Raw genomic sequence first — 25,646 nt, 5'->3', positions numbered from 1 at the left:
TGAGTGGAAAGCCCGGGTGGGTGGTGGTAGTTTCTGTTTGAGCGCGGAGAGCCTCCGGTGCCTTTTCCTCCCGAGACTGATGCAAGAATGCAATTCTCCGGAGACCGAGAATCTGCTTCATATTTCTCCCTGCGGCAGGATTAGAGGGGAGGGAGAGAAAAGCTGCATTCCCTTTGACCCGTCCGCAGCTAACATTCCCAAACTGCCGTGTGCAAAATTATTGCAACGTGAAATGAAGGGGGGGGGGAAGGGGGTGGAATCTGCCCAAAAGCGCTTGATTGCAAGGCTTGCAGGACGGATCGGAGCGAGGCAGCTCCTCGGTTCCTGCAAAGAAGAGAGGAGCGCGCGAGAGAAGGGAAACTTGTGAAAGCGAGGAATAAAACGCGTTTGCGCGCTGCCAGTTGCGAAAGAGCTCAAGGGCAGGAGGTGAACAGGGATGCAGCGAGCCAGAAGTTTTAATTAAAGCGGGGCAGAAGGGTGATGATGAGGTGTCTTCGAATGGGGAAGGGACCCCGAGGGTCATCCAGCCCAACCCCCTGCAATGCAGGTATATAAAGGTGGGGATCAAACCCACGGCCTTGACGTTATCAGCACCACGCCCTAACCCACTGAGCAAACTGGTGTTTGAGGGGGTTAGATTGCAAAGCTGCAGCTTTGAGCACTGGAGATGCTGAGAAAGAAATCCAAATCTCCTCCCTGTTAACCTTCTGGTTGTTGTGTGCACCTGGCCAGGTTAGTGGCGAGATGGAAGAAAGCAGCCTGGGCACCATGCAGCAGAGAGCGACGGAGCTGGAGCACATGGCCGAGGTCCTGCTTACTGGGGAGCAGTTACGGTAGGAGACCTGGACTTTTCCCTTTGCACAAATGTCATGAAAGGGAACTGGGGAGTGGGAGGTCTTTTTCCTGACAGGGACAGACAGGAAGAACCACTACAGTGGTACCTTGGTTTAAGTACACAATTGGTTCCGGAAGTCTGTGCTTAACCTGAAGCGTACTTAACCTGAAGCGAACTTTCCCACTGAAACAATATTTTTTTTTAAAAAAAATCCCTTCCAGTAGCTAGGTTTGTCATAGGTATGAGCTTTCGTGTGCATGCACACTTCTTCAGATATCTGAAGGAGCGTCTCCACCCCCATCGTTCTGCCCGGACACTGAGGTCCAGCACCGAGGGCCTTCTGGCAGTTCCCTCGTTGCGAGAAGCCAAGTTGCAGGGAACTAGGCAGAGGGCCTTCTCGGTGGTGGCGCCTGCCCTGTGGAACGCCCTCCCAACAGATGTCAAAGAAGAAAACAACTACCAGACTTTTAGAAGACATCTGAAGGCAGCCCTGTTCAGGAAGGCTTTTAATATTTAATAGATTACTGTGTTTTATTTTTCTGTTGGAAGCCGCCCAGAGTGGTTGGGGAAACCCAGCCAGATGGGCGGGGTATAAATAAATAAATAATAATAATAATAATAATAATCTATGACATACCTATGTCAAACCTATGAGAAACTTAGTTGGTCTCTAAGGTGCTCCTGGAAGGAATTTTGTTTGTTTGTTTCGACGTCATCAGACCAACACGGCTACCTACCTGTAACATTTCCCATTGAAGGTAATGGAAAGAGGATTAATCCATTCCAGACGGGTCCGCGGAGTACTCAACCTGAAACGTGCTTAACCCAAAGTATGAGTGTAATTGGTTCTGGAAGTCCATACTTAACCTGAAACGTACTTAACCTGAAGCAAACTTTCCCATTGAAAGTAATGGAAAGTGGATTAATCCGTTCCAGACGGGTCCACGGAGTACTTAAACTGAAAGTACTCAAACCGAAGCATACTTAAACCGAGGTATGACTGTACTTGGGGGGGGGGGGCAAGAGCTCTGCCATTGGCAATGTGAGGGGGCTGTAGCAGGTGCCAGGGAGAGTTGCGTGTGCCACTGTCCTGTACTCCCATTACCTCAGATGCAGTGGAAGAGGCTGCACAGGGCTGTCCCAAGACATTTCGGCCCCTGAGGTGCCCTCCCTTTCCCATCAGGGAAGACAGGGTGGTGGGTGAAGATATACATCAGGAACGGGGTGGGGAAAGAGTGACGTCAGGATCTGCTGCCCCTGGGGACCCTGCCACCTGAAGCGGTCACCTGCTTTGGCCTCATGGGTGGGCCGGCCCTGAGGCTGCACTGAAATTGGAAAACAGAAGAAGATAAACCTGGGCCTTTGAGAATACTGTCATGCTGCTTATGCTTTTTTTTATAAGGTTTACAGAGAAAATGAACACTCTTGTGCATCCAGTTTCATACCTGCATTCTTCAATGGCATGAATCACCATAGGCAAAACTTTTCAGGGTAGAGAAATGTCTTGCCGCGTCCTGCAGTATCTGTAATCTACTGTAATTTTGTGCAATTTTCAGTGAATTATTGCTGCATGGGTTATTTGACAGTGGGTCAGCCAACGAATTTAAAAAGGCAAAGGGAGGAGGAAGAGGTGTAAGAAAGGAAAGATAGTGACTGCATTCTTTGTATGCCATGAGTGCCTAGCATGGGCAGCTGCTTATATCAGACCAAACCTGTTAATCATGCTGAGCTCTCTTCAGGCTGCATAAAGTCCAGGTCATAAGATAAGACAGGAAAGCAGGGGAAGCAAGTAATCAGAATGCAGGTCTTAGCATCTCTTGGGCATTAAATTCATTATGGAAGCTCCATTAGTCTTTCATGCATTCTCAAATTAATTAATTCCCCCAAAGAATGAATGGAGAACTGCCAATACCACAGCAGTACATTTAATTTTGGAAGATTGCTCCCTTAAACCCAATCCGAAACATGATTCCTGAAAAGTAAATTCTGTTCATCTCAGTAGGATTTACTTCCAAGGAAGAAGGATCACATCTTAAGCAGAATGACGATGTTTTTCCCCACCCATTTCCTTCCCTATTTTTAAGAACAAGCGTGTAATGGTGTGGGGGGGAGGGGATTCTGCAGGTGCAGAAGTCATTATGATACAACTTTCTAACGGGTGAGCTCCCGTTGCTTGGTCCCTGCTCCTGCCAACCTAGCAGTTCGAAAGCACGTCAAAGTGCAAGTAGATAAATTAATACCACTACAAACGGGAAGGTAAACGGCGTTTCCGTGTGCTGCTCTGGTTCGCCAGAAGCGGCTTTGTCATGCTGGCCACATGACCTGGAAGCTGTACGCCGGCTCCCTTGGCCAATAACCCGAGATGAGCGCCACAATCCCAGAGTCGGACACGACTGGTCCTAATGGTCAGGGGTCCCTTTACCTTTACCTTACATATCCAGACTCCCGTTATCTGTATAATAATGTGTGGTTTGGGGCCTTTCAATATATTTTTAAAAATTGTACTTCTCTTTTAGCAATTAAATACCGATCCTTTCTCTCTTAGCAATGTAAATCTCCTTAGGAGAGCCCTCCTGGATCAGACCAAAGGCCCATCTAGTCCAGCATTCCAATCTCTCAATGGCCAATCAGATGCCTACAGAAAGCATCTGGTTCTAGAATGCAGCAACACTCTTCCCACTTGAACTCCCCAGCAACTGGGTGTTCAAAGAACTTGTTCTTTGGCCATCATGGTTAGAAGCCATTATCCTCCATGAATTTGTCAGGATGTTCAGGGAGCAGTGAAATTCATCCAATCATTCTGATGTTAGACAGATAGATAGAAACAGATGCAGAGAGAGAGAGAGAGAGAGAGAGAGAGAGAGAGAGAGAGAGAGAGAGAGAGAGAGAGAGATGCTTAATGCCAGCCATTTTAAAAGACCTCCATTAGAACACCCCTTGTTGCTAGCTAGCAAAATTCAATTTAAGATGAAGTATAAATCTAGTTGTAATAAAAACTGTTGTAAACGAGGGCATGTCAATTGGGATTATAAATGCTATGTGGAATGGTCTTCGACAGTTAGATACTTCCTCTCTTTTTCCCATGTTCCTCTTTCCAAAGATTCAGTTTCCATAACAGAGCATTTCGCGCCATGGTTCCCTCCCCCCCCCAAAAAAAACCCTGCACTTTTTCGGGCACGGCACCCTAAAACGCATGATCGGGTAAAAAGCATGTTGCGAAATTGTGGCAACCAAAATAGCCGACATATTCTTGCAATAAAAAAGAGGATGCCCCGGTTTTCCTGGGACACTTGAGGGGTATATTAAAACTTTGTCACTGTAAATATATTGGGGCTTATGGGCTAAGGGTTTGCCATATCTCTTCTAACACAATTCAGTTAATACTGTAGCTCAAAACCAAAATGGCTGCACTGCTTCATATGGGAAATAACTTAAAAAACTTCTTCCAAATAACCTAAGTGCTTTCTGGCATTACTTTGCTCTTCTGTGAACAAAATATAAAAAATTCCTTCAGTAGCACCTTAAAGACCAACTGTGAACAGTTAGGAACACATGAAGCATCTTCTTCTGAGTCAGAACATTGGTTCATCTAACTGTGCAGGATTTTGGACTGGTGACTTTCTCAACTCCCCACTTTGAGCTGCCAGGGATATTGAAACTCGGACCTTCTCTGCCACTGAGCCAAAGCCCTTCTTCAAATTATCTAAGCATTACCCAGTCTTGCTTTATTTTAAAATACATTTTCTAGAACACCTATTTCAAGGTCTAGGCTGAAATCCTATCTCTTTCCCTACAGCCAAGAGTGCTAAAATAAGCTGCAAAGAACCGTGTACCAAGCCTATTGCCTTTCGCACGCAAAAATAGATGTGGAAACATTTATACGGTGTCCATACAGTCTGCTTAGCACCAGATCTAATTTTAATGTGTCGATTCCTTGTTTGGGTCCAAACTGACAGTGATCTAACTGCATGTATCATGCTGATCGCATAGCAAGTGACACTCACGAGAACTATATTCTCATTGTCTCTTCCTCAGAAGCCAGTTGTGGCTTGGAATAATAGGCAGTTCCAATCATGTTCGTGGGATATGTAGCTATATGGGCTATATATGCATAGTGACAGTTCAGATCCTAGTTGCTCTTCAGAAAATGTTGCTAGAGAGCAGAGTGTCAACTTGGATTCCCCAGTCAGGAGTGAGTGAATGCCATGGACTGGCTGGAAGCAGAGGAGTGGTGGGAGGCAACAGCTGGGGAACCCCCTAGGGAACCCCAAAGGGAAGAAGGCTCAGAGCCAGGGGGTTGGTGGTGGGACAACAATGAGTGGCCGGAGGGAGAAGAGGGGGCAGATGGGGAGGAGGAGGTGCCGGAAGCTGAAGAGGCAACAGGGTTTAGTGAGCAGGAAGAGGCTGTGGCAGAGAGCAGTCCAGACTCAGAGGCAGGAGAGGAGAAGGGCCAGGAGATGGAGTCCAGGGAGTCAGCAACAGATCACAGGTATGGCCTGCAATATGAGTGGGCCTGCAATGCTCTGGGACAGCCCCATGGCTGCCAAGGAGCCCTGAGCCTGGGCTCAAGGTGAATGCTGAAGTCCCCCAATAAAATAACACGAGGGTACTCCGCCATGTTCAAGACCTCCTCCACCAGCTTAGGCAGGAAGACTATAGGGCAACTAGTACATAGTCCAATCAAATATTGCTTGGGCTGGTGGCAATTGTACTTCAGCAACATCTGTAATACCAAAGGTTCCCCACCCTTGCTCTAGCATAAGCAATGGCTAGAAATATACAGGGACAGTACAAAAAAAAAGTCTTAGATTTCTGCCAGTCACCACATTTGTTCCTCAGATCATTATGTTTGAACCTCCTGCACTATACTTACCTGTGCATGTATATATTACAGCATACATCCACAATGTTTGCCTGTAGCTCTGGATGTAGTTAACATAACTTTTGGCAGCTGGCTATCACAAATAATGTGGTAATGAGAAGCTTGTTAACACTTATGTGGAAGAATTATTCCTGGCTGCTGCCGACATTCAAACTCGTTTAATAGACACACTGGAGTGTGTTTATTTGTTTTAACATATGGCACTGGGAAACTGATTCCATGTTTCCTCGTGTTTTTATTTTCTGTCAGGCCAAGAACCAGTCCCACCATCTGCCAGGCCTAAAACAGTCTTGAAGTACTATGCGTATGTCTCTGTTGGAGAGTTAAACTAGTGTAACCATCGTCTCCCCTTTGCGAGTAAACTCCGGTCATTTTAGTTCTGTGTGGGGACCTAGAGATCTCTAGCAGAGGATACTTTGGCAGAAGCAAAGACAGTTAAGCTGGAATAAAATGAAAATACAGTGGTACCTCGACTTATGAAGACAATCCGCTCCGCGGCGCTCTTCGTAAGTCGAAGTCTTCGGTTGTCAAAGCGCCCGTTCTGCGCATGCGCCGACCGCGCGCACCGCTTCTGCGTGGGTGCAGAACGTGCATATGGCGAAAAGACTTTGGAAGTTGAAACCTTCGGATGTCAAGGTACCACTGTACATGGGGCGTTCACACTCAGTATGTGTGTACTTGAATACTTGAACTGAAACGCTTGTATAGTTATTCACATGGTACACAGTACCCGAGCTGTGCAAACCAACAAGTGTGCATTCTTTCACACAAACACTTGTACATGGGTAGAGACAGCTTGTCTGCCCTCCTTTTTCCATTCTCAGACTGTCCTTGTGTGTTTTTTTTAATTCCTATTCAGTTTTCTATTTGCTGCTTCCATGATCTCCAGATACCAGGGAGGGAGCTACCTTTTAAATGAAAGGGGGAAAGGGAGGAACAGGGCCTGGAAATTCTCCAAAAGAAGACCCCCCCACACACATCTGGCCTCCCGTCTTGTGTATAATTGTGTTTTCCTAGTAATGTCAGTAGTGTTATGGTGCTGGAAGAGACTCTTGAGAGTCCCATGGACTGCAAGAAGATCAAACCTATCCATTCTGAAGGAAATCAGCCCTGAGTGCTCCCTGGAAGGACAGATCCTGAAGCTGAGGCTCCAATACTTTGGCCACCTCATGAGAAGAGAAGACTCCCTGGAAAAGACCCTGATGTTGGGAAAGATGGAGGGCACAGGGAGAAGGGGACGACAGAGGATGAGATGGTTGGACAGTGTTCTCGAAGCTACCAACATGAGTTTGACCCAACTGCGGGAGGCAGTGGAAGACAGGAGTGCCTGGCGTGCTTTGGTCCATGGGGTTACGAAGAGTCGGACACGACTAAACAACTGAACAACAACAACCAGTAGTGTCAGGGGAAGTGGGGATATGGCTCACTTTCTGAACGAGATGCCAAGGCTCAGGCCTGTGTGGGAGTCTTGCCATCTTCCCTGGAAGGAAGCCTGCTTGCTTCTTAATTCCAAATGCTTTTAATTCTTAGTTGTTGTTTTTTTAAGGCTAGCATATTCCAAATGGAAAGATGCTTCTTCTGGAGCAATAAGGCTCCCCTTCCAACATTGCTCCCCACGCATTGCTAGACCTCTGTGGTTATTTGATGGGCAGGCACTTCCTCATGCAAATTATAACTGAACCATAAAGTGGAAATCAAAATAAGGGCCGGCCCTACTATTAGGCAACTGATTTTGTGTGTCATGAAAGAGCAGGACATTTTTAATAATAATAATAATAATAATAATAATAATAATAATAAGAAGAAGAAGAAGAAGAAGAAGAAGAAGAAGAAGAAGAAGAAGATATATTTTTACTGACAGGGCATGGGAGAAACACTGGTGGGATGTCCTGCCTCAGGTGCCAAAATAACTTGACTATTTTGCTGCCTTGGATATTACATACCTTGACTTTGCCTCAGGCGACAATGTCTCTTGAGCCGGCGGCCGGCCCTGAACCCAAAGTATGCTTACCTGAAAGTTTAACTCCATCCAAATCAATAGGACCTATCAGAGAAAATAGGTTTAGGATGAGAGACTGTGAAATATGACACTGTGAAATATGCTCTGAGGTATTTTTGTTCTGTTAAAAAGGGGTGTGGCTACAGATAGCAGAGGGAAGTGTTAAATGGAAGTGAGGATACCAGGCCAGCGACACCTTCAAAGGATGATGATGATGATGATGATGATTTATTATTTAGCTAACACCAATGCTTGCGATTCTGATATGACGGAAGGCGCTTTTCCTTTCCAGCTTGTAATGTTGAGGCAGATGCTATGCAAAGATTTCTCACGGCGTGATATTGTTTGGTTCACAGGCTCAGACTGCACGAAGAAAAGATAATTAAAGATCGGAGACATCACCTGAAGACGTATCCAAACTGCTTCGTTGCCAAAGAACTGATTGACTGGCTGATTGATCACAAGGAGGCCTCTGACAGGGAGACTGCAATTAAACTGGTGCAAAAATTACTGGATCGTAGCATCATTCACCATGGTGAGTGGAAAGAATCAGCACATCCGAGCCCATAGCCACAAACTCTAGTTGGGGTGCAGGCAGGTCTGACCCAGTGATTGTCATGTGTTGTTAGTCAATATGAAGGAATAAAAACCTAAATAATGATTTTGAAGATTATAATAGCATTTGTATTTGGTGTGTTTAGCATGCATTATTTTAGGGCCAAACCAAACAGTGCATTATTCACATTTTTAAAGAAATAAAAGCCCTGTTTATTTTGAAGAAAAAGCAGCTGGATTAAATAATACATACATACATATATATATATATATATATATATATATATATATATATACACACACACATATATAATGTTCTTTATTGAAAAATAAAAAGTATAAAATTATAAGTGAACAAGGTAAAATAAGACAAGACGTGACAAGAATAAAAAAGATAAAATAACACCCATGTATAAAACATTTTTAAAGGCTTATTAGTTATGGATTAGTAAAAGTAATAGTGAAAATAATGAAATGCAGGGTAAGTGATGAAGATTGAAAATCATCAGACATTGTTGATGGAAGTCCTTGGCTTATAGGCAAAATATTGTGTAAGATAAGAAGAGATGTTGTGGTGTTTGGAAATATATGCAAAAAATTAATAAAAATATATTTTCAAAAAGAAAACATTTTAAATAAACATTACATGATTGTTATTGTAGTTACCTTAAACTTAACCTAATACAGTGTTTTTAAAAATGAATTCCAAAAATCATTAAATTTGTCCATGACAAGTCTACATTTGTACATGACTTGTTCTTGTGTTGCAAGTTTGTGCATATTATTTTCTATCCATTTGCTGAAGGGAGTTGGTGTGTGTGTGTGTGTGTGTGTGTTTTAATTACTTAAACCCAGGGCTAGCCAATGTTTTGTCCTCCAGATGATGTTGGACTACAGCTCCCATCAGCCTCAGCTAACATTTCCAGGGGTCAGAAATTAAGGCAGTTGAAGTCCAACAACATATGGTGAGCCACATGTTGGACACAATATCAGACCCCGTGCACAGATAAAATCCATAGGTCTCTCTTACCCACAGTCTCAAAATCTGAATAAAAATAAGAGACTGAACACTAGTTTGGTAGGAGTACAAGAAAGCAAAAAAGAAAAATTGCAACAAAAAAATTAAAATAAGACGTGTTAATTAACCTAACGACAAGAAAAGAAGCAAAGGGAGCAAAGCAGAGAAAAGCAAAAAAAAAGGGGATCATAAGAAATGATGAAAAATATAAAATTGCATAAGGGAGTTTAGTTTTGCATAAGGGAGATAAGACGTTTTAGATAAATATTGGACAATAGAGGAAACTGTTAAAGAGAAATATACAGAGATTTAAGTGCATAAAAGAGAATGAAATAAGTGGACAAAGGAACTGAGAACAGAGATGGGCTGAAGCTGAGAGACAAAAAGACCAGTACAGTGGTACCTCTACTTAGGAATAACTCTACTTACGAATGTTTCTACTTACGAACGGAGCTCCATCCACCATCTTGGATGCGGTTTAGATAGGATTTTTTCTACTTACGAATTTTTAGATAGGGTTGCTTCGACTTACGATTTTTTTTCTCCCAATGCATTCCTATGGGATTCGACTTACAAATTTCTTCGACTTACGAATGTGCGTTTGGAACACATTAAATTCGTAAGTAGAGGTACCACTGTAATTGATTGGCCGTGTTCACATGTAACAATAAACGGGGGTTTGTAGCTTATGATAAATGAAGATCCTGCCCACTTGCTCCGACTTCACTCCTTCCCTGGTGTAAGCAGGATAAACAAACTGGGAATTGTGGTTTGTTGCTTCTGAACAAGATGCCATTGGTAAGTCGGCAACAAACTATGGTTTCAGCGATCATGACTCTCTAGATAGCAACGATTCAGGATCTCATCTTTGAATGTAAGGGGGGAAGCCAAGTTTTCCTGGTTTATTTAGCCTGCACACATCAAAGGACAATTGGGCAAATAGCTTATTCATCATAAGCCACAATGAGCCAGAAACCTCTCACTACCTGCGAACATGGCCATTGATCACAAGATAGAAAGAGAGTCTTGGTAAGTGGAGCAAACCTATGGCGGGGCCCTGTTTGTGGATTGCCCTCCCTTCTAAGAAATGGGTGGTGCTGATCCTTATTACTGTAGTTCACAATGCAAGCGGAAAGTCCACTTGTTCACTCAGGCTTTTGTTTGGTGTTGCAATTTAAAAACAGGAATGAGGATTAGATGTTATTCTGTTTCCGTGTTACGCTGGTTTTAATGTGTGTGTTATTTATTTGTTGTTGTACGCTGCTTTGAGTTACTTTTGTGGGGGCGGCGGAAGTGACTTATAGGTTTAATAAATAAATAAAGTGGAATAGAACTGATACTTCTCCTTCTCTTTCAGCCTGCATACTTTCCACAGATTACTATTTGTGGGTTACTGGAGTCAGTGTAGTGGTTAGAGGGTCAGGGAGACTTAAACTTAAGTCCCCACTCAACTACAAAGCTCTGTTATCCTTCAGCTTAACTTATCACACCGGGCGTTATGAAGATAAAATGGTGGGGGACAGAGAACAATGAAACACCACCCCACACTCCAGAGAGGCAGGGTGGGGTAAAAATGCAATAAACTATAATCAACAGATTTTTTTAAAAAGGTCAGTAATTCCCCCCGCCTATAAATGGCTGCAGATAATACAATAAAGTAGGAATACGTGCAGAGCTTCACAAACTAAGTTTTTTTAAAAAAACAAAGTAAAATAAAAGGTCAGTCATTTTTGTGGTTTATCTGAAGCCTGGTTTTTTTTGTAAAGGAAAACAATGCTTTAGTACCTGCATTGTTTCCAGATTCATAATGATGATTACTGCAAGTTCTTGATGTGAAGTGTTTACTATTTCTTCTTCTTCTTCTTCTTCTTCTTCTTCTTCTTCTTCTTCTTCCTCCTCCTCCTCCTCCTCCTCCTCCTCCTCCTCCTCCTCCTCCTCCTCCTCCTCCTCCTCCTCCTCTTCTGGGTTTTGCATTTCAGTTTGCGATGAGCATAAGGAATTCAAGGACCTCAAACTTTTCTACCGCTTTAGGAAAGATGATGGAACGTTCCCACTTGACAACGAAGTGAAGGCATTCATGAGGGGACAGAGGCTCTATGAAAAGTAGGTTGCGCACAGAACGTTGACCAGTGTTAGCTGCTCTTTATCGGATGGGGTTGATTAACAACTAGAAAAATGGTCTTACATTCATAGGTTCTTGCTGAATTGCATTCTCCTTTATTAAGAACGCCATCTTCCACCTCCTCAGTTTTCCCAAGAGAAAGGTTATACTGACAGAGATGAGTCCTGAGCATATAATTAAGATTTGAAACAGATGGCTGGGTGGAGATTCTGACTATCCCGTCAGATTATATGGGTCAAATAACAGAGGAGTTTAGTTTGCCACCTGCGACGAGGTCCATGTCATTTTTGCTCAGACTGAAGGGGTTGTTTGCAGCGTGCCTGATTTAGCCGCAGGTAGCAGCAAGTACAATATGTGAGCTGACATTTACTGGAAATGGATATGCAAAAGGTGAACAGATTGGTCAATTCATGGGGGGTGTTTTGGTACAACATTGTCATCCATGAGCAGCACGCGTGGCTCTTCCAGGTGCCAAGGAACAGAGTGAAATGTGCTTTTATTTGTCTGACTGCAGCTAGGGATGGCCCAACGTGTTAGCTTTGTTTCCTCTCGTTTTCTCATTTCCACAAGCTTAAGTTCTGTCCTCTGCTTTACAAAAAATTTTAAGTCCTCAAGACAATGCACCAGCATTTTAGTATGGAATTTTGCCTAATACATGCATTTCTGCAAAACGATTTCCCCTGAAACAAAGCATTTTTCTGTGTTACTCTTACCAACAAACCAAAAGATACCTCAGTTCCCAAATGCCACATAATATAACCAACCTAGAAATAGCAAAATAGCGAAGGGCCTTCACTTTGGCCCGATGCCAGGCCCTCCCCTCAGCTATCCAGGAAGGCCATTTTAGGAAGGTACCGTACGAGGAGATGAAATGCCCCTGTGGCTCAGGGCAACTCGAAACTACGGAAGATGTCTTCTTCCACTGCCAATATTATGCATCATATGAGTCAGGTTCTTCCTGCCAATACTACACAAATTCCCTAGACGGATGGAGCAACTCTATACCTCCTTGCTACTTCAAGATGCAAACCCAGACGTAACATACACAGCAGCCATATTTTGCATTGCTGTGATGGACATTCGCCGAAGAATGGTTTGGGTCACACACCTGACCTAAACTGAAGGCTCATACACAAGACCCGTGCCCTCTCTTGTACCCTCCCTTCTATAGTTACTTTTGCAACTGCTTGCTTTCAACCTTCTAGCTGATTTTAAGTCTCCCTCACTCATCCCCACCCCTTCTTTGAATCACCCCTGTTTTATTTCCTAAATTACTGTGTTTTCTATTTTAACTTATGCTGGTCTGTGGCCATCATAAAGTTGTTGTTGATGATGATATTCGTACCAATATATGCATTTTCATGGACTCTTTACCCCCGTTTTTGCATTCTTGTACATGTTACTTGCTTGGGGAACTGCATGGCATGTACTTGCCCTCAGAGGGGGGGAAATGCATGTGAGAAATGAAAGAAAGTAGGTGTTTTGTAACACTGAGACTATCAGTCTCTAATAGTGGTTTGTCTGTCAGATGTCCTCAGGAATCTTACCTAGCATAACAGAAATGGCCAATCTGTGTGATGATGGGCGATATACAAAATTTAATAATAATGATGTTGATGATGTTTGCCCCTAGTAAGGGACTGTAGGAGATTAGAATAGGGCTGGGAAAATAGAAGCAAGAAGCTGTGGCCTTTACCAGATAGGGTAGGCATCCCCAAACTTCGGCCCTCCAGATGTTTTGGACTACAATTCCCATCATCCCTGACCACTGGTCCTGTTGGCTAGGGATCATGGGAGTTGTAGGCCAAAACATCTGGAGGGCCGCAGTTTGGGGATGCCTGAGATAGGGGATTGTATATCTTTAGGCACAGAGACAGAAGTAAGACAAGTAGGTCAATTGCTATTCATCTGGTCACCAGTGGTAAGTAAACATCTTCGCCAGGCTACCAAGTAACAAAGCCATGATCAATTGGATGTAAGCTGGCTGTCAGGTTTAGCGCTTCTCCCACACAAGACACAGAACGCTGGCAGTTTAAGTAACTGAGGTTTATTTCTCAATACAGTAACAGGCTTACAGCAGTCCAAGCTTCTATAACCCATCCTTCACCGGAGTCAGTTATTATTATTATTTATACACCGCCCATCTGGCTGGGTTTCCCCCACCACTCTGGGCGGCTTCCAACAAATAGCAAAATACATTAAAATATCACAGATTAAAAACTTCCCTAAACAGGGCTGCCTTTAGGTGTTTTCTAAATGTCAGGTAGTTGTTCATCTCCCTGACCTCCGATGGAAGGGCGCCACTACCGAAAAGGCCCTCTGCCTGGTTCCCTGTAGCTTTGCTTCTCGCAGTGAGGGAACCGCCAGAAGGCCCTCGGCGCTGGATCTCAGTGTCCGGGCAGAACGATGGGGGTGGAGACGCTCCTTCAGGTATACAGGACCGAGGCCGTTTACTCGACTAGCTTCTGACCCCTCCCAAGGCCGGATATACGCCACGTCTTGGGGACTCAGGTGCAGCCAATTCCTCTTCCTCTGGAGATTCCTCTCTGCTGGGCGTGTCCCTGACACTGGCTGTATTTTTCAGGTGGTTTCTGTTCTTTCAGGTAGTTGACGCACAACAGATGGTAAACAATTAAGTGGGCTAGTAAAACACCGAGAAGGGTAGTGACTTTTTGCATATATGTGTGAGGCAGACAGAAGAGTAGGGTTGCTGTTGTTTTTATTTTGTTTTCATTTTGATTATGTATTTTGTGGTTTTATGTTCTGATTTTACTCTGTGAACTGCCCTGAGACCTGCAGGTATAGGGTGATATATAAATTCAATGAATAATATAATAAAAAGAGCACAAGGAAACTGTGATAATGGTTCCTCAGTCCAAGCAGGATTGATGTGCTTTCTGTTTTTTGTTTTAAATTTCCCTTCTTTCTTTTTGTGTTTGTCTTCTCGTTCCGTTTGTTTGCAGTAGCCAGTGAAACAAATTTCCCTTGCTTTTCAAATGTCGCAGCAAATGGAAGGACATGCTGTGTTTTCAATACACTGCCCAAATGCCATAGAAGAATGTTTTCATAAACAGAGGGAAATTGCAAGGATTAATGGCTGTGGTTAAAGTTAGATGTTCCAACTTGGAACTCAGCGTAAAAGAGATGGGAAATATGCTCTCTGCCCCAGTGCTAAAAGGCAGAGAGATCCTTCAGATTCTCCCTTCCCCACTTACTTCAAATAACAGTGTTCTAAATAGTGCATGGCGACCACAGAAATTTTTAATGTAAAGGAAGGCCTGTGTGTTCTCCATAGGTTTTAAGACAAGCCAAATTCTACAGCAAGGAAACATGTTTTCTGCGCTCAGAATAAATGCACACATGTTATGCTAGCATTAATTTCATTTAGATGAACTAATATTGAATTCATATTCAATAAACTAATAGTAACTAATATTTAAATAAACGAATATTTGTTTCAATGTGAATTAACTGAGTCCAACCACTGATTTGTCTAGTCCACTTACTGGTATCCCAAGGTCTAAGTAAGAGGTTTTTCCTATGCTCCTTTTAAAAAAGGAGATCGAACCTACAACCGTGCATATGTTCAGGGCCGTCTTAAGCGCCCCTGGCGCTGTGGTGTGCCGGATCCCTCCGGCGCCCTCCCGCCCCGTTTCCCAGCGCGGCTGCCACAGGCACTGCTGCAGGGCGGGTGGGCAGGCAGGCGCAGCACGGTTGCCGTGGGCGCAGCTGCGCGGCAGACCAGCCGGCCAGCGGGTGGGCGCAGCTCGCGGCACCCGCCTGGCGGGCCGGCGCCATGGTGCCGCGAGCCACCCAGCCTGCACGTAGGGCCGGCCCTGCATATGTTGTAAACTGCCCTGTGGTCTTTCTTTTTTGAAGGGCAGTCCTGTTTACAAATGATTCGGTTTACGAACTCTGCAAAACCGGAAGTAGTTTCCCAGCTTGAGAACTTTACCTCAGTTTAAGAACAGAAACGCACCGGCGGCGGGAGGCCTCATTAGGGAAAGTGCACCTCGGTTTAAGAACGGTTTCGGTTTAAGAACGGACTTCTGGAACGGATTAAGTTCGTAAACCGAGGTACCACTGTATAGGCATTTTAAAACTAGAGTAAATAATAATAAAATAGTGGAAAAACCAGTGCAGGTTTAGTCTTTGAGTGCCAGTAAATACTGTGATAGTGTGTGACTTTAATATAATTTTCTGTTTCAGTTAGTTTATTCCCTTTCCACACAGGACCCCCCCCCCCCCAGGACTGCAAACTACCCAGGTGCAAGTTATACACCCATGTGTAGTCATTACATTCTCTGTTTTTGTGGCAGTCAGCTTTCTTTGGGTTGTTGTTCTATGTCCTATCTGGTGATGTGAGGCTTTAAAGTCTACATTGGATGAAACAGTCATTAGGGAATAACTGTGTGTTTAAAGGGGAAGCAGACAGGATGACTTAACATGCTTTTCCATTTGAAAGATTCCCGTGATGCTGTTTTTAATCACCTGAGACTGTACAAAATCTGCTTACTAACAGCACTTTTAAATCCACTTTGTCAGGGTACCTGCAATCACGTTGTCAAGGGAGACAAAGGAGAACTGTTTAACATACAAAAATCCTGTGTGTCTCCTGCTATACGTTAGAGCTGTGGCTGAATGTGGCTTTCAGCCTAATTTCATGCAGGCCCTTGCAAGTGGTCAGTTCAGTTCAGGTTTGTGTGAGCTATGCAGTCAGCACCCATTAATGCCACTCCCCACCACTGGATGTGACCCCCCCAAACAAACTTTTAATGTGGGTCAGTAGTTCTTCATAGGGACCCTGGTGGCGCTGTGGGTTAAACCACTGAGCCTAGGGCTTGCTGATCAGAAGGTTGGCGGTTCGAATCCCTGTGACGGGGTGAGCTCCCGTTGCTTGGTCCCAGCTCCTGCCAACCTAGCAGTTCGAAAGCACGTCAAAAGGCAAGTAGATAAATAGGAACCGCTACAGCGAGAAGGTAAACGGCGTTTCCATGTGCTGCTCTGGTTTGCCAGAAGCGGCTTTGTCATGCTTGCCACATGACCTGGAAGCTATACGCCGGCTCCCTCGGCCAATAATGCGAGATGAGCGCGCAACTCCAGAGTCGGTCACGACTGGACCTAATGGTCAGGGGGGTCCCTTTACCTTTACCTAGTGCTTCATAACAAGAAGGTTTCCCACGCCTGCTCTAGAATGGCCAAAAATTAAAACCAGAATGGAGATGGGATCTGCTTAGAATCATAGAGTTGGAAGAGACCACAAGGGCCATCCAGTCCAACCCCCTGCCAAGCAGGAAACACCATCAAAGCATTGATTTTTAATTATTGCTTGATTTTTAATTATTGGGATCACTGAGGGGTGGGAACAGTTTTGTGCAGTACTGAAACATACACTGATGGTCTCCAAGTGTATACTCCTTGACTTCCTACAAAATAAGTGATTTCTTGCCATTCACCCCTATGTGCATGAAATGTGAGATGAAAAGCACTGCTTTTGGGGGCCCCGTTTAGCGGTAAGGGCAAAGCTGCCCCCCTCCCTGCCCCGTACTGACACTTGCAAGTGTTCCCATGGGAAATGCAACAGGTCTGTCTTTGCACCAAGCACAACACAATGCCCGTGCAGCCTTACAAATGGAAGCCCTCCCTACCCACCCACCCCTGCAAAGCTAAACATAAAAGAGTGTGTGTGTGTTCTAACATTGCACCTATCTCTTAAAACTGCTTATAGAACCTGTTAGGTGGTCTGTTCATCATCAAGATCAAGACAGGTGCAGAGGGGGAACTGAAGCCTTTCCTTCTTTCACTTTCAGTGAGAGCCAACATCCCAAAACCGCTGTTGCTCTGAACACCAATGGGATGTGTTTAACATTGTTTATAGTTTGATAGACACACACATTTATGTTTTCACCATGATGGGCATATTTATACCAATGTTAATTACAGGGCTCATTTGCACAGTGGGCTTGTGTCTGGACAACAAATCTCCCCGTTGCACCTTGCTTTTTTATTTCCTGTTACCATGGCGAGACCATGCATGCTTGAATAGCTAAAAATTAAACTCTGTTTAAACTCTTTGTCCACTACTTGGATGTGTCCCCTGTGTGGATAAAACACAGCCAAAACAAGATAGCTTTTGATAATGTTTATTGGATTTACACATCACTCTCCAGTTTGCCCCCTGGCAATATCCTTGTTTTTCCTCCCCTTTACTAAAACCCAGAACATTTTGTCCCTGCCAAAAATTAAGGAGGCATTAGCTATCATTGCATGCAGATGCGTAGCTTCCGAGAGTTTGTGTCTGTGTGTGAGGTACATGAATTACACAAGGTAAACAACCTGGATACATGATGCAAGCAAGCTAACTAGATTTGCTCAGTAGAGGGGTTTCAAATCACAGTTGATTGTGCTAGGTTTCTGGCCTCAGTTTAGCTTCTCCCCTGCTCTCAAGAACAGGGACTGTTGAAAGGTGTAATTATCAGACCCCCAGCTTCCTCCTGCTGATGGAGTAAGAAGGAGAACGGGGAATCTTGAGGTTACAAAATCAGATAGCGAGCAGGGTCACATCCATAGGGGGAAGGTAGCTGGTTGTAGGGAGGCCTTACCACCCCCAAATAACAACATGGCAGGCATAGGGGGAGTGTAGCTGCTGAAAGCCTTTTGGACCATTTGGGCTCCATTTCAGGATGCAGAGCCTTTTCACCAAATGAAACCAATCCCCTAAAATCCGCTGTGATGCACATAGGGGCTCAAAAGTGGCAAGATTTACATTAATGAATAAAGCTAAACTAATTTATGTCCAGAAAAATATAAGCATCCTTTGGTTAAGCATATTAAAACCAAGACACACAATATATTTTAGGAGGCTCTCTCCCTCTCTCCCTCTCCCCCCCCCCCCGTGTAGGAGGGGAGTCATACTATATGATACTTTATAGGTCAAAAACACGACTTCTGTTTTGCTCAAAATTTCCCCCATCAGCAGATTCCTTAAAAATATTGCCATTCATTTATGTTTGGATTATCCATTTTTTCTAGCCCCTGTTTTGAGGACTAAATTAAAAGGAACCATTCCCATTGCATCTCATAGACCGAAAGTTAATAAGAAGCAATCCCAAGAAATGAGAACTTATGTTTTTATTGGAAGGAAGGATTGGATTTTTTTCCTCCCCAAAATAACCTCAGACATTTCTGAGGTTCAGTTTCAGATCAATTATTTATTCTTTCTGCTGTAATCTTTCTAGCGATACTTATAGGTATGTTTTTGATATTAAACTTCCAGGATTACAGTATATAAAATCCAGTATCTCACTGTTTCCACTCAAATGGGCATGAAACCAGCAAGTTTGCGTTACGAGGGATTGCATCTTCAGTTTTGCATTTCATTGCTGAGATATTTTTTTTAATGTACTGTATATGTGGATTCCTAGCCTATAACGAATTTCCTTAGGTTTTGAACGAAACCTTCCTCGTTGAACAAATTTATATTACTCTAGGTACTCAGAACTGATACAGACCAAATGCTATGTCCACTCAAATATAGGGGGTTGGACTAGATTACTATTTGGGTCCCTTCTAACGCAACAATTCTCTGATTCTATGAAATATGCTGCCGCCACTACATGCAGATGAAACTGGTGCAGTCCACAAGAAGGTTTGATTCTAGTGGCTGTATAAACTGGCTCTCTGAAGATTTCTGCCCCGTGCGTATGGTGATTTAACTATTACACTGATATGAGAAATAAATATTTTCATGTCTGTGGTTTATCAGGTTTGTTTTGATAAGCATCTCTCTAGTGTTGCAACACAACAGGCTTGAGCTATTCCTCGTCACCAACTTTGGCATTTCATTGATGTGGTTTCACAGGTCCCATGTGGCCTTTGGAGCTCACAACGGTCATGACTGCAGAAGTGTCCTGTGGGGATATATCCCTTATCTCAGGCATCCCCAAACTGCGGCCCTCCAGATGTTTTGGCCTACAACTCCCATGATCCCTAGCTAAGAGGACCAGTGGCCAGGGATGATGGGAATTGTAGTCCAAAACATCTGGAGGGCCGAAGTTTGGGGATGTCTGCCTTATCTGATCTGCCAAAATAATGCCCTACAGTGGTACCTTGGTTCTCAAACTTAATCCGTTCCAGAAGTCTGTTCCAAAACCAAAGCATTCCAAAACCAAGCCACGCTTTCCCATAGAAAGTAATGAAAAACAGATTAATCCGTTCCAGACTTTTAAAAACAACCCCAAAAACAGCAATTTAACATGAATTTTACTATCTAACGAGACCATTGATCCATAAAATGAAAGCAATAATCAATGTACTGTACTATAAAATAAAACAGTATTGTAGATGATAAAAATGAAAAATAATTTTCTTTCTTACCTGCACTGATGGTGGTCATTGTTTGGATGGGGGGCTTTTATCCATTTCCGCAGCCACACAATCAATCAATCAATCAATCAGTAGCTGACCTGGGATCCATACAGTCACAAAAGCAAATTAACTGAAAAAGCCTCAAAACAAAAAATGCAAAATAAATAGCAAAAACAAAAGCACCTAATCTAAGCTCCAAATATCACCTTAGAACACTGCAATGGGAAATGGAAGGTTTGAATTACAACGGGGGGGACGCAAATTAGCAGCGCAACAGGGAACACAGGGGGACTCAAAACAGAGCATGTTTGGCTTCCGAAAAAAGTTTGTAAACCAGAACACCTACTTCCGGTTTTGCAGCGTTCGGGTTCCAAGTTGTTCGTGAATTAAGCTGTTCGAAAACCGAGGTACCACTGTACTTACAGTGGTACCTCGGTTTATGGACACAATTGGTTCCGGAAGTCTGTTCATAAACTGAAGCGTTCATAAAGTGAAGCGAACTTTCCCATTGAAAGTAATGGAAAGTGGATTAATCTGTTCCAGACGGTCCGCGGAGTACTTAAACTGAAGCGTTCATAAACTGAAGCGAACTTTCCCATTGAAAGGAATGGAAAGTGGATTAATCCGTTTCAGACGGGTCCGCGGAGTACTCAACCTGAAGCGTACTTAACCCGAAGCATGGGTGTAATTGGTTCCGGAAGTCTGTTCATAAACTGAAGCGTTCATAAACTGAAGCGAACTTTCCCATTGAAAGTAATGGAAAGTGGATTAATCCGTTCCAGATGGGTCCGTGGCGTTCGTAAACCGAAAATTCGTAAACCGAAGTGTTCGTAAACCGAGGTTCCACTGTATATGTATACTGGTCAGGACTGTTAGGGTAAATCCCTGCTACAGATGTAGCATTTGTCCACACTTCTGCTTGTTCTGCCACTTTCCCCTGGGAAAAGCCACTGGTTACAGCTGTATCAGAACAACAATTTTTTCTGCAGTTGGATGTTTGTTCTGATTCGTCGGTAGACAGGTTTCTCAGGGGAAAGGGGCGAAAAAACGATTCGGATCCATGCCTAGAAAGCATGGGGCAAGCGGAAAACCTCCCGGACCTGTCTTTCTAGGCTTGGGACAAGCAAAAATTGTGGACGAGCTCTTAAACAGCTTCAACAATCATTCCCATTTCATTTGAAGTTTTCTGGTGTTAGGGGACCTACCTACAGGGAGCCTCCCCCCATCATCCTGACCAGCACTTCGCCCAGCGAGAGCAGCAGCAGTGGGTCAGGGGGAGGAAATGAGGATGGGAGCGGAGTGGAGGAGGCACAGCTCAGCGATGTATCAGAGCCCCTGCACCACTCCAGCCAACAAGTAGGAGAGGAAGCACAGCTGCTTCTGGCGCCTGAATTGAGGCGCGCGCCCAAACGCAAGGTTAGAGGGCGGCGTTTCGGGGTGCCCAAGCTATTATGCTGGCCCTGGAGCAGAAGGGCGCCATTGCCGGATTCTGCGAGTGACTAGGAGGTCATGTTTTCTGCTATCTCTGCACTGTAAATACTATGCACAATAAAACCGTTAAAGAAAGAACAGACTTGGGTGTGTTTACTCGGGAGTAGCCGCAACAATCCCCTGACATTTGTCTACAAGTTGTCTAGTTGTCTAGCAAGCCCATGAACAATTTTTCGGAAGAAGTCATGGTGGTTAAAGTGGCATAAAACCAGCATAGGTCTGGAGTTCCAGAGTCTTTGTTCTTGCTTTTTAGCTGATCTCTTCTGGATTCCTGATGTGGAAGTCCTGCAAATTCCCTGCTACCACCAACAATCCCCTCTTGGCAATTTTCCAGATTCCTTTCATGTGCCTGTCCATTGCGGCCATTAGCATCTCTTTTGTTCTTCCTGACCACACCAAGCAGCCGGGCATGTTATTTATAGACTCGTCAAAGAAATATTAACAAAGAATTCCCACTCAGAGAGTCTACAAAACCAGTATAAGAGCTGCTTAGAAAAAGCCTTAACTTAATGTTTATTGGCTTTGGGGGAATCTCTTTAAGTTAGAGAGAACAGGATGTGATCGAAGGTATCATCTCTAAAATGTTGTCCATACCATTTCTATTATTCTGTATCAGCAGTCAAGAACTAACGTCTTGCATTTGAACGGAAAGGGGCTGTCAAATGATTACTGTATCTGATTCGCTTTTTATTGATGCTGTCGGGGAAATATTTTAGCTCAAGCTTCATTTTCTCCTGGTAAATTCTATTAAAATTAAAACACTTGGTACCATTAGAATTATAAAAAAAATGCCTACAGCAGAGCTTGTTTCATTCACAGGATTTCCTCCCTTTCACAAACAGAAGAAGTACTTCTGTTTAGCCATTCGTGAACCTGAAAGGAATCTGGAAAATTGTCAAATGCGAATGGTGCAAGTCTGTTATTTCACGTTGTAGGCCAGGAAGAACTCAGAAGAAGGAACAAGTGAACTTATTCTACAGTTCACGTAACACGAAGTTTCAGATGAGTTCATTGACCTATTACTTGGTTAGCAACCATCAGTTCCCACCCCACCCCACTGAAACAACCGACATAGGTCTAATTTTAGCTTTCACTGTGGGATTAATATGCTGCAGGCTTTCTCCACTAAGTTCCTGGCCATATATTTCATAAGGATGTTGGGTAGATAAGCCTGATTTATCAAACCTGCAAGGCAGTTAAGAGGAACATTTTTAAGGAGACTGTAGCAATACAGTTAGAGACCGACTGTTTAATGTGATGGATGTGCTGTCTCATGTCTTCAACCACCAACATGCTGCAGATCACCTGTATGAATTTTGCAGAGCACTGGCGTCTTTCTTAGCCCTACAGGGAGATGCTGGGGATTGACCCTGGAAGCTTTCGAATGCAAAGCAGATAAACGCTTTGATATGGATGATGACGGGCCCTTACAAGGAAGAACTGGGAGCTGTGTTTGGGGGGGGGGGGAAACCATCCTTGTTTCATTAGATGCTCAGATGCTGTTGATTGTATGCAGGACCTTTTGCATACAAAGCATGCCCTGATCTATGTGTGCTGCTTTCTTAATGCTCCCAACTGGAAGCAACCACTTGCATTACTTGCAATGTCCTTGCTCCACCCTTGGGTAAACCTGGACGAGGGTGGAATTAGAACCTTGAACACATTTCTGCAGTTTAACCTTCATGTGCGTGCGTTTCCTCTCCCTCCCTTCTCTCGTCGCAGGCTGATGAATACCGAAAATGCACTTTTACAAGCCAGGGAAGAGGAAGGGATAAAATATGAACGCACTTTCATGGCATCTCAGCTGATTGACTGGTTGATCCAGGAAGGAGAGGCCACCACAAGGCCTGACGCTGAACAACTTGGTCGCAGGCTGCTGGAGCACGGAATTATACAGCATGGTGAGAAGTGTCCCTTGCTTTAGCAAGCTCTGTCTAGGTGCGAAGGACCTCATAAGGTGGTTGCATGTTTTAACATGGACTGCTTAACCCTACATATTTTTAAGTGGTGGGCATATATATATTGTGAATGCTCCTCACTTTTGCAATCCCAGACTGGTAGCAAAACACAAAGTTATATTAGTAACTATACTTAGTGGTTAGTGGCCAGCTTGGTGGGTCACAATTTGTGTAGACTGGCATCTTTAGATGGGTCATTTTGACCCATGTCCTATTGAGCAGCTTATATTTCTTCTTCTGAGAGAAGTATATCCTTCTTTCTTTTTTCATCTGTACCCAAGAAGGGTTTGATTGGGGTGGTTTCTCCTCCTTTTGGAAAACCAGTGATTCAGAGTTCAGGACAAGCTGCCAACTGTGAGAGCCCAAAGTTGGAAAAGTTAGCTGTGACTTGAGTCCAATTTAAAACAACGGCATAGGACTTGGGCTGTGTACACATTACCAGCTCAGAACACAGCAAGGTTTTCCTTTTTCTAAATTTCGGCTGAAGCTGGGCAAGCCCATCTTTTATGTCCAGTTGATTTTCAAAGCTGCAAACTGTGAGAGTACAATCCAGCAAAAGTTAGTTACATCTTAAGTCCAATTCTGCCTGGTTGTTGCCAGCAGAAAGTAATTTTCAGAGGAGAGTTGGGTAGTGTAGGACTTGGGCCACATCATCCTTTCTTATTGTCCTGTATTTATTTGTAGCAATCTTGTTGTCCCTTGGCAATGCCAACCCTCAAAGTGATTGAATTACAACTGGCTCTGAGGGTTTTCACTTGGTTTTTTAATCTTACTGCTCTTCAACTTGGGCTGGAAATAACACAATGAATGACTTTTCGCCGGCTTACATCATAGTTGTTCAATTAATCTTGCTGCCAGAGAGTAATTTATAGGATGCCAGCTGCTAAGGGCACAGAACACAAGTAAAGTATACTCCCTTGGCCTCTGAAGTGGCAAGAACATGCTATAGGTAAGGACTGGGAGATAAAAGGGAGAAGTAGAACAGGGTGAAGATAAGATAATGGAAAGAGAGGGAGGGAGAGAGAGGGAGGGAGGGAGAGAAGCCACTGCAGGTTCTTAATCTGCCACATCACAGACAGACACATCTTACATTGTATACTGGTTCAGCCATCAGCCTTGGCCCCTTTAGTCCCCCATCTGCTTCAGGCAGGCTGTCCATCTTTTTTAAAAAGAAAGTATCACAGCACCACTTTTACTAGCTTTCTCTCTAGATAGTAGATTCTCCTCATTCTATCTGGATTCTGCAGAACCTCCTGCCAACTTTGTTAAGAACTTGCACCAGAGCTTTTGCGGGGGGTGGGGGAGAGTATGTGACTGATGTTCAGTTAGGTTTCACTCAGACCTACTGAAATGAATGGACCTGGCTTAGTTGGGCTTATTGATTTCAGTGGGCCTACTCTTGAGCAAAACATAGTTGAATATCACCCAGAGCCTTTACACAGCAGTGAAACTGTCTCTTCCACTCAGAATGGTACAGTTCCAGGGATCTACAAACCAGACCTACAACGATGTTGAGCCTCTCTCTCTCTCCTCTAAATTGCCTTCAAAGCACTTCAATGCACAGACAAACTCCAGCCCTTCACCTCTTCCTGGAAGAAAGTGAGGGAATTGTGCCTGGCCTTGCACCAGTAGTATAGTGGATTAGGAAGGGGAATTGAACACAGCTCCAATACTCGCCCCGCTAGAGCAGGAGCGATAATATCAACTGCTGGCATGCCAGTGTGTTGGCAGACCCTTGTTGGCGTAGCAAGTGAATGAGGTGATAGCAAGGCTTTCAAGTTTTGCTATGGTTTGTGATGGAATGAATACACAAAGACAGGCTGGGTGCTTCTTTCCTTTCACAGGGTTGCTATCTCATGGACAAGATAGCTCAGCTAATAGAGCATGAGACTCTTAATCTCAGGGGGTTGTGGGCTCGAGCCCCACGTCGGGCAAAAGATTTCTGCATTGCAGGGGGTTGGACTAGAGCAGTGATGGCGAACCTATGACACGCGTGTCAGACGTGACACGCGGAGCCCTCACTGCTGGTACGCGCCCCATCAGCCCATTCGCGCTGTTGTTGTTGTCCCCCCCCCCATTTGTTCTCCCACTCATCCTACAGCTTGCCTCCGCTGTTAAAACCCGGATCCTTTTTTGTTGTTGCTGCTGGTAGCCAGAGATTGTTTTTTAACCCTTTCTGTGCTGTTTTTTCTGGCGCTTTGGCAGACGATGATTGGGTGTAACAGCGTTCGTTTTTTAACCCATTCTGTGCTGGTTTTTTTGGCACTTTGGCAGACTATGTCGGTGCTGTGTGTTAGTTCCAGTGAAGGTATTATTTGTCATTTATTTCTGTTCTCTTCCCCCCCCCCAAAGTGCAGCAGCTTTGGGGCACTCCCCCCCAAAAAGCAAAGCAACTTTTGCACCCCCCCAAAAAAATTAT

The 25,646-nt window shown here is 44.1% G+C and overlaps 1 protein-coding gene across 4 annotated transcripts in view; it reads left to right on the top strand.

Moving 5' to 3' along the window:
- DEPTOR (DEP domain containing MTOR interacting protein) overlaps positions 1–25,646 on the top strand; it is a 53,450-nt gene that overhangs the window by 501 nt on the left and 27,303 nt on the right. For 2 of the 4 annotated variants that reach the window (XM_035124826.2, XM_035124823.2), the window contains exons 1-5: positions 6–547; positions 733–833; positions 8,073–8,251; positions 11,269–11,392; positions 22,992–23,170. In XM_035124826.2, the coding sequence (XP_034980717.1) occupies positions 542–547; positions 733–833; positions 8,073–8,251; positions 11,269–11,392; positions 22,992–23,170 (589 nt within the window). In that variant the 5' untranslated portion in view covers positions 6–541. Of the gene's footprint in view, positions 1–5; positions 548–732; positions 834–8,072; positions 8,252–11,268; positions 11,393–22,991; positions 23,171–25,646 lie in introns of those variants that run through there. The other 2 variants (XM_035124825.2, XM_035124824.2) reach the window with 2 other exon arrangements.

The sequence above is a fragment of the Zootoca vivipara genome, chromosome 8 (genome assembly GCF_963506605.1).
Source record: "Zootoca vivipara chromosome 8, rZooViv1.1, whole genome shotgun sequence".
NCBI lineage: Eukaryota > Metazoa > Chordata > Lepidosauria > Squamata > Lacertidae > Zootoca > Zootoca vivipara.
This window is presented reverse-complemented; position numbering and strand designations above follow the sequence as displayed.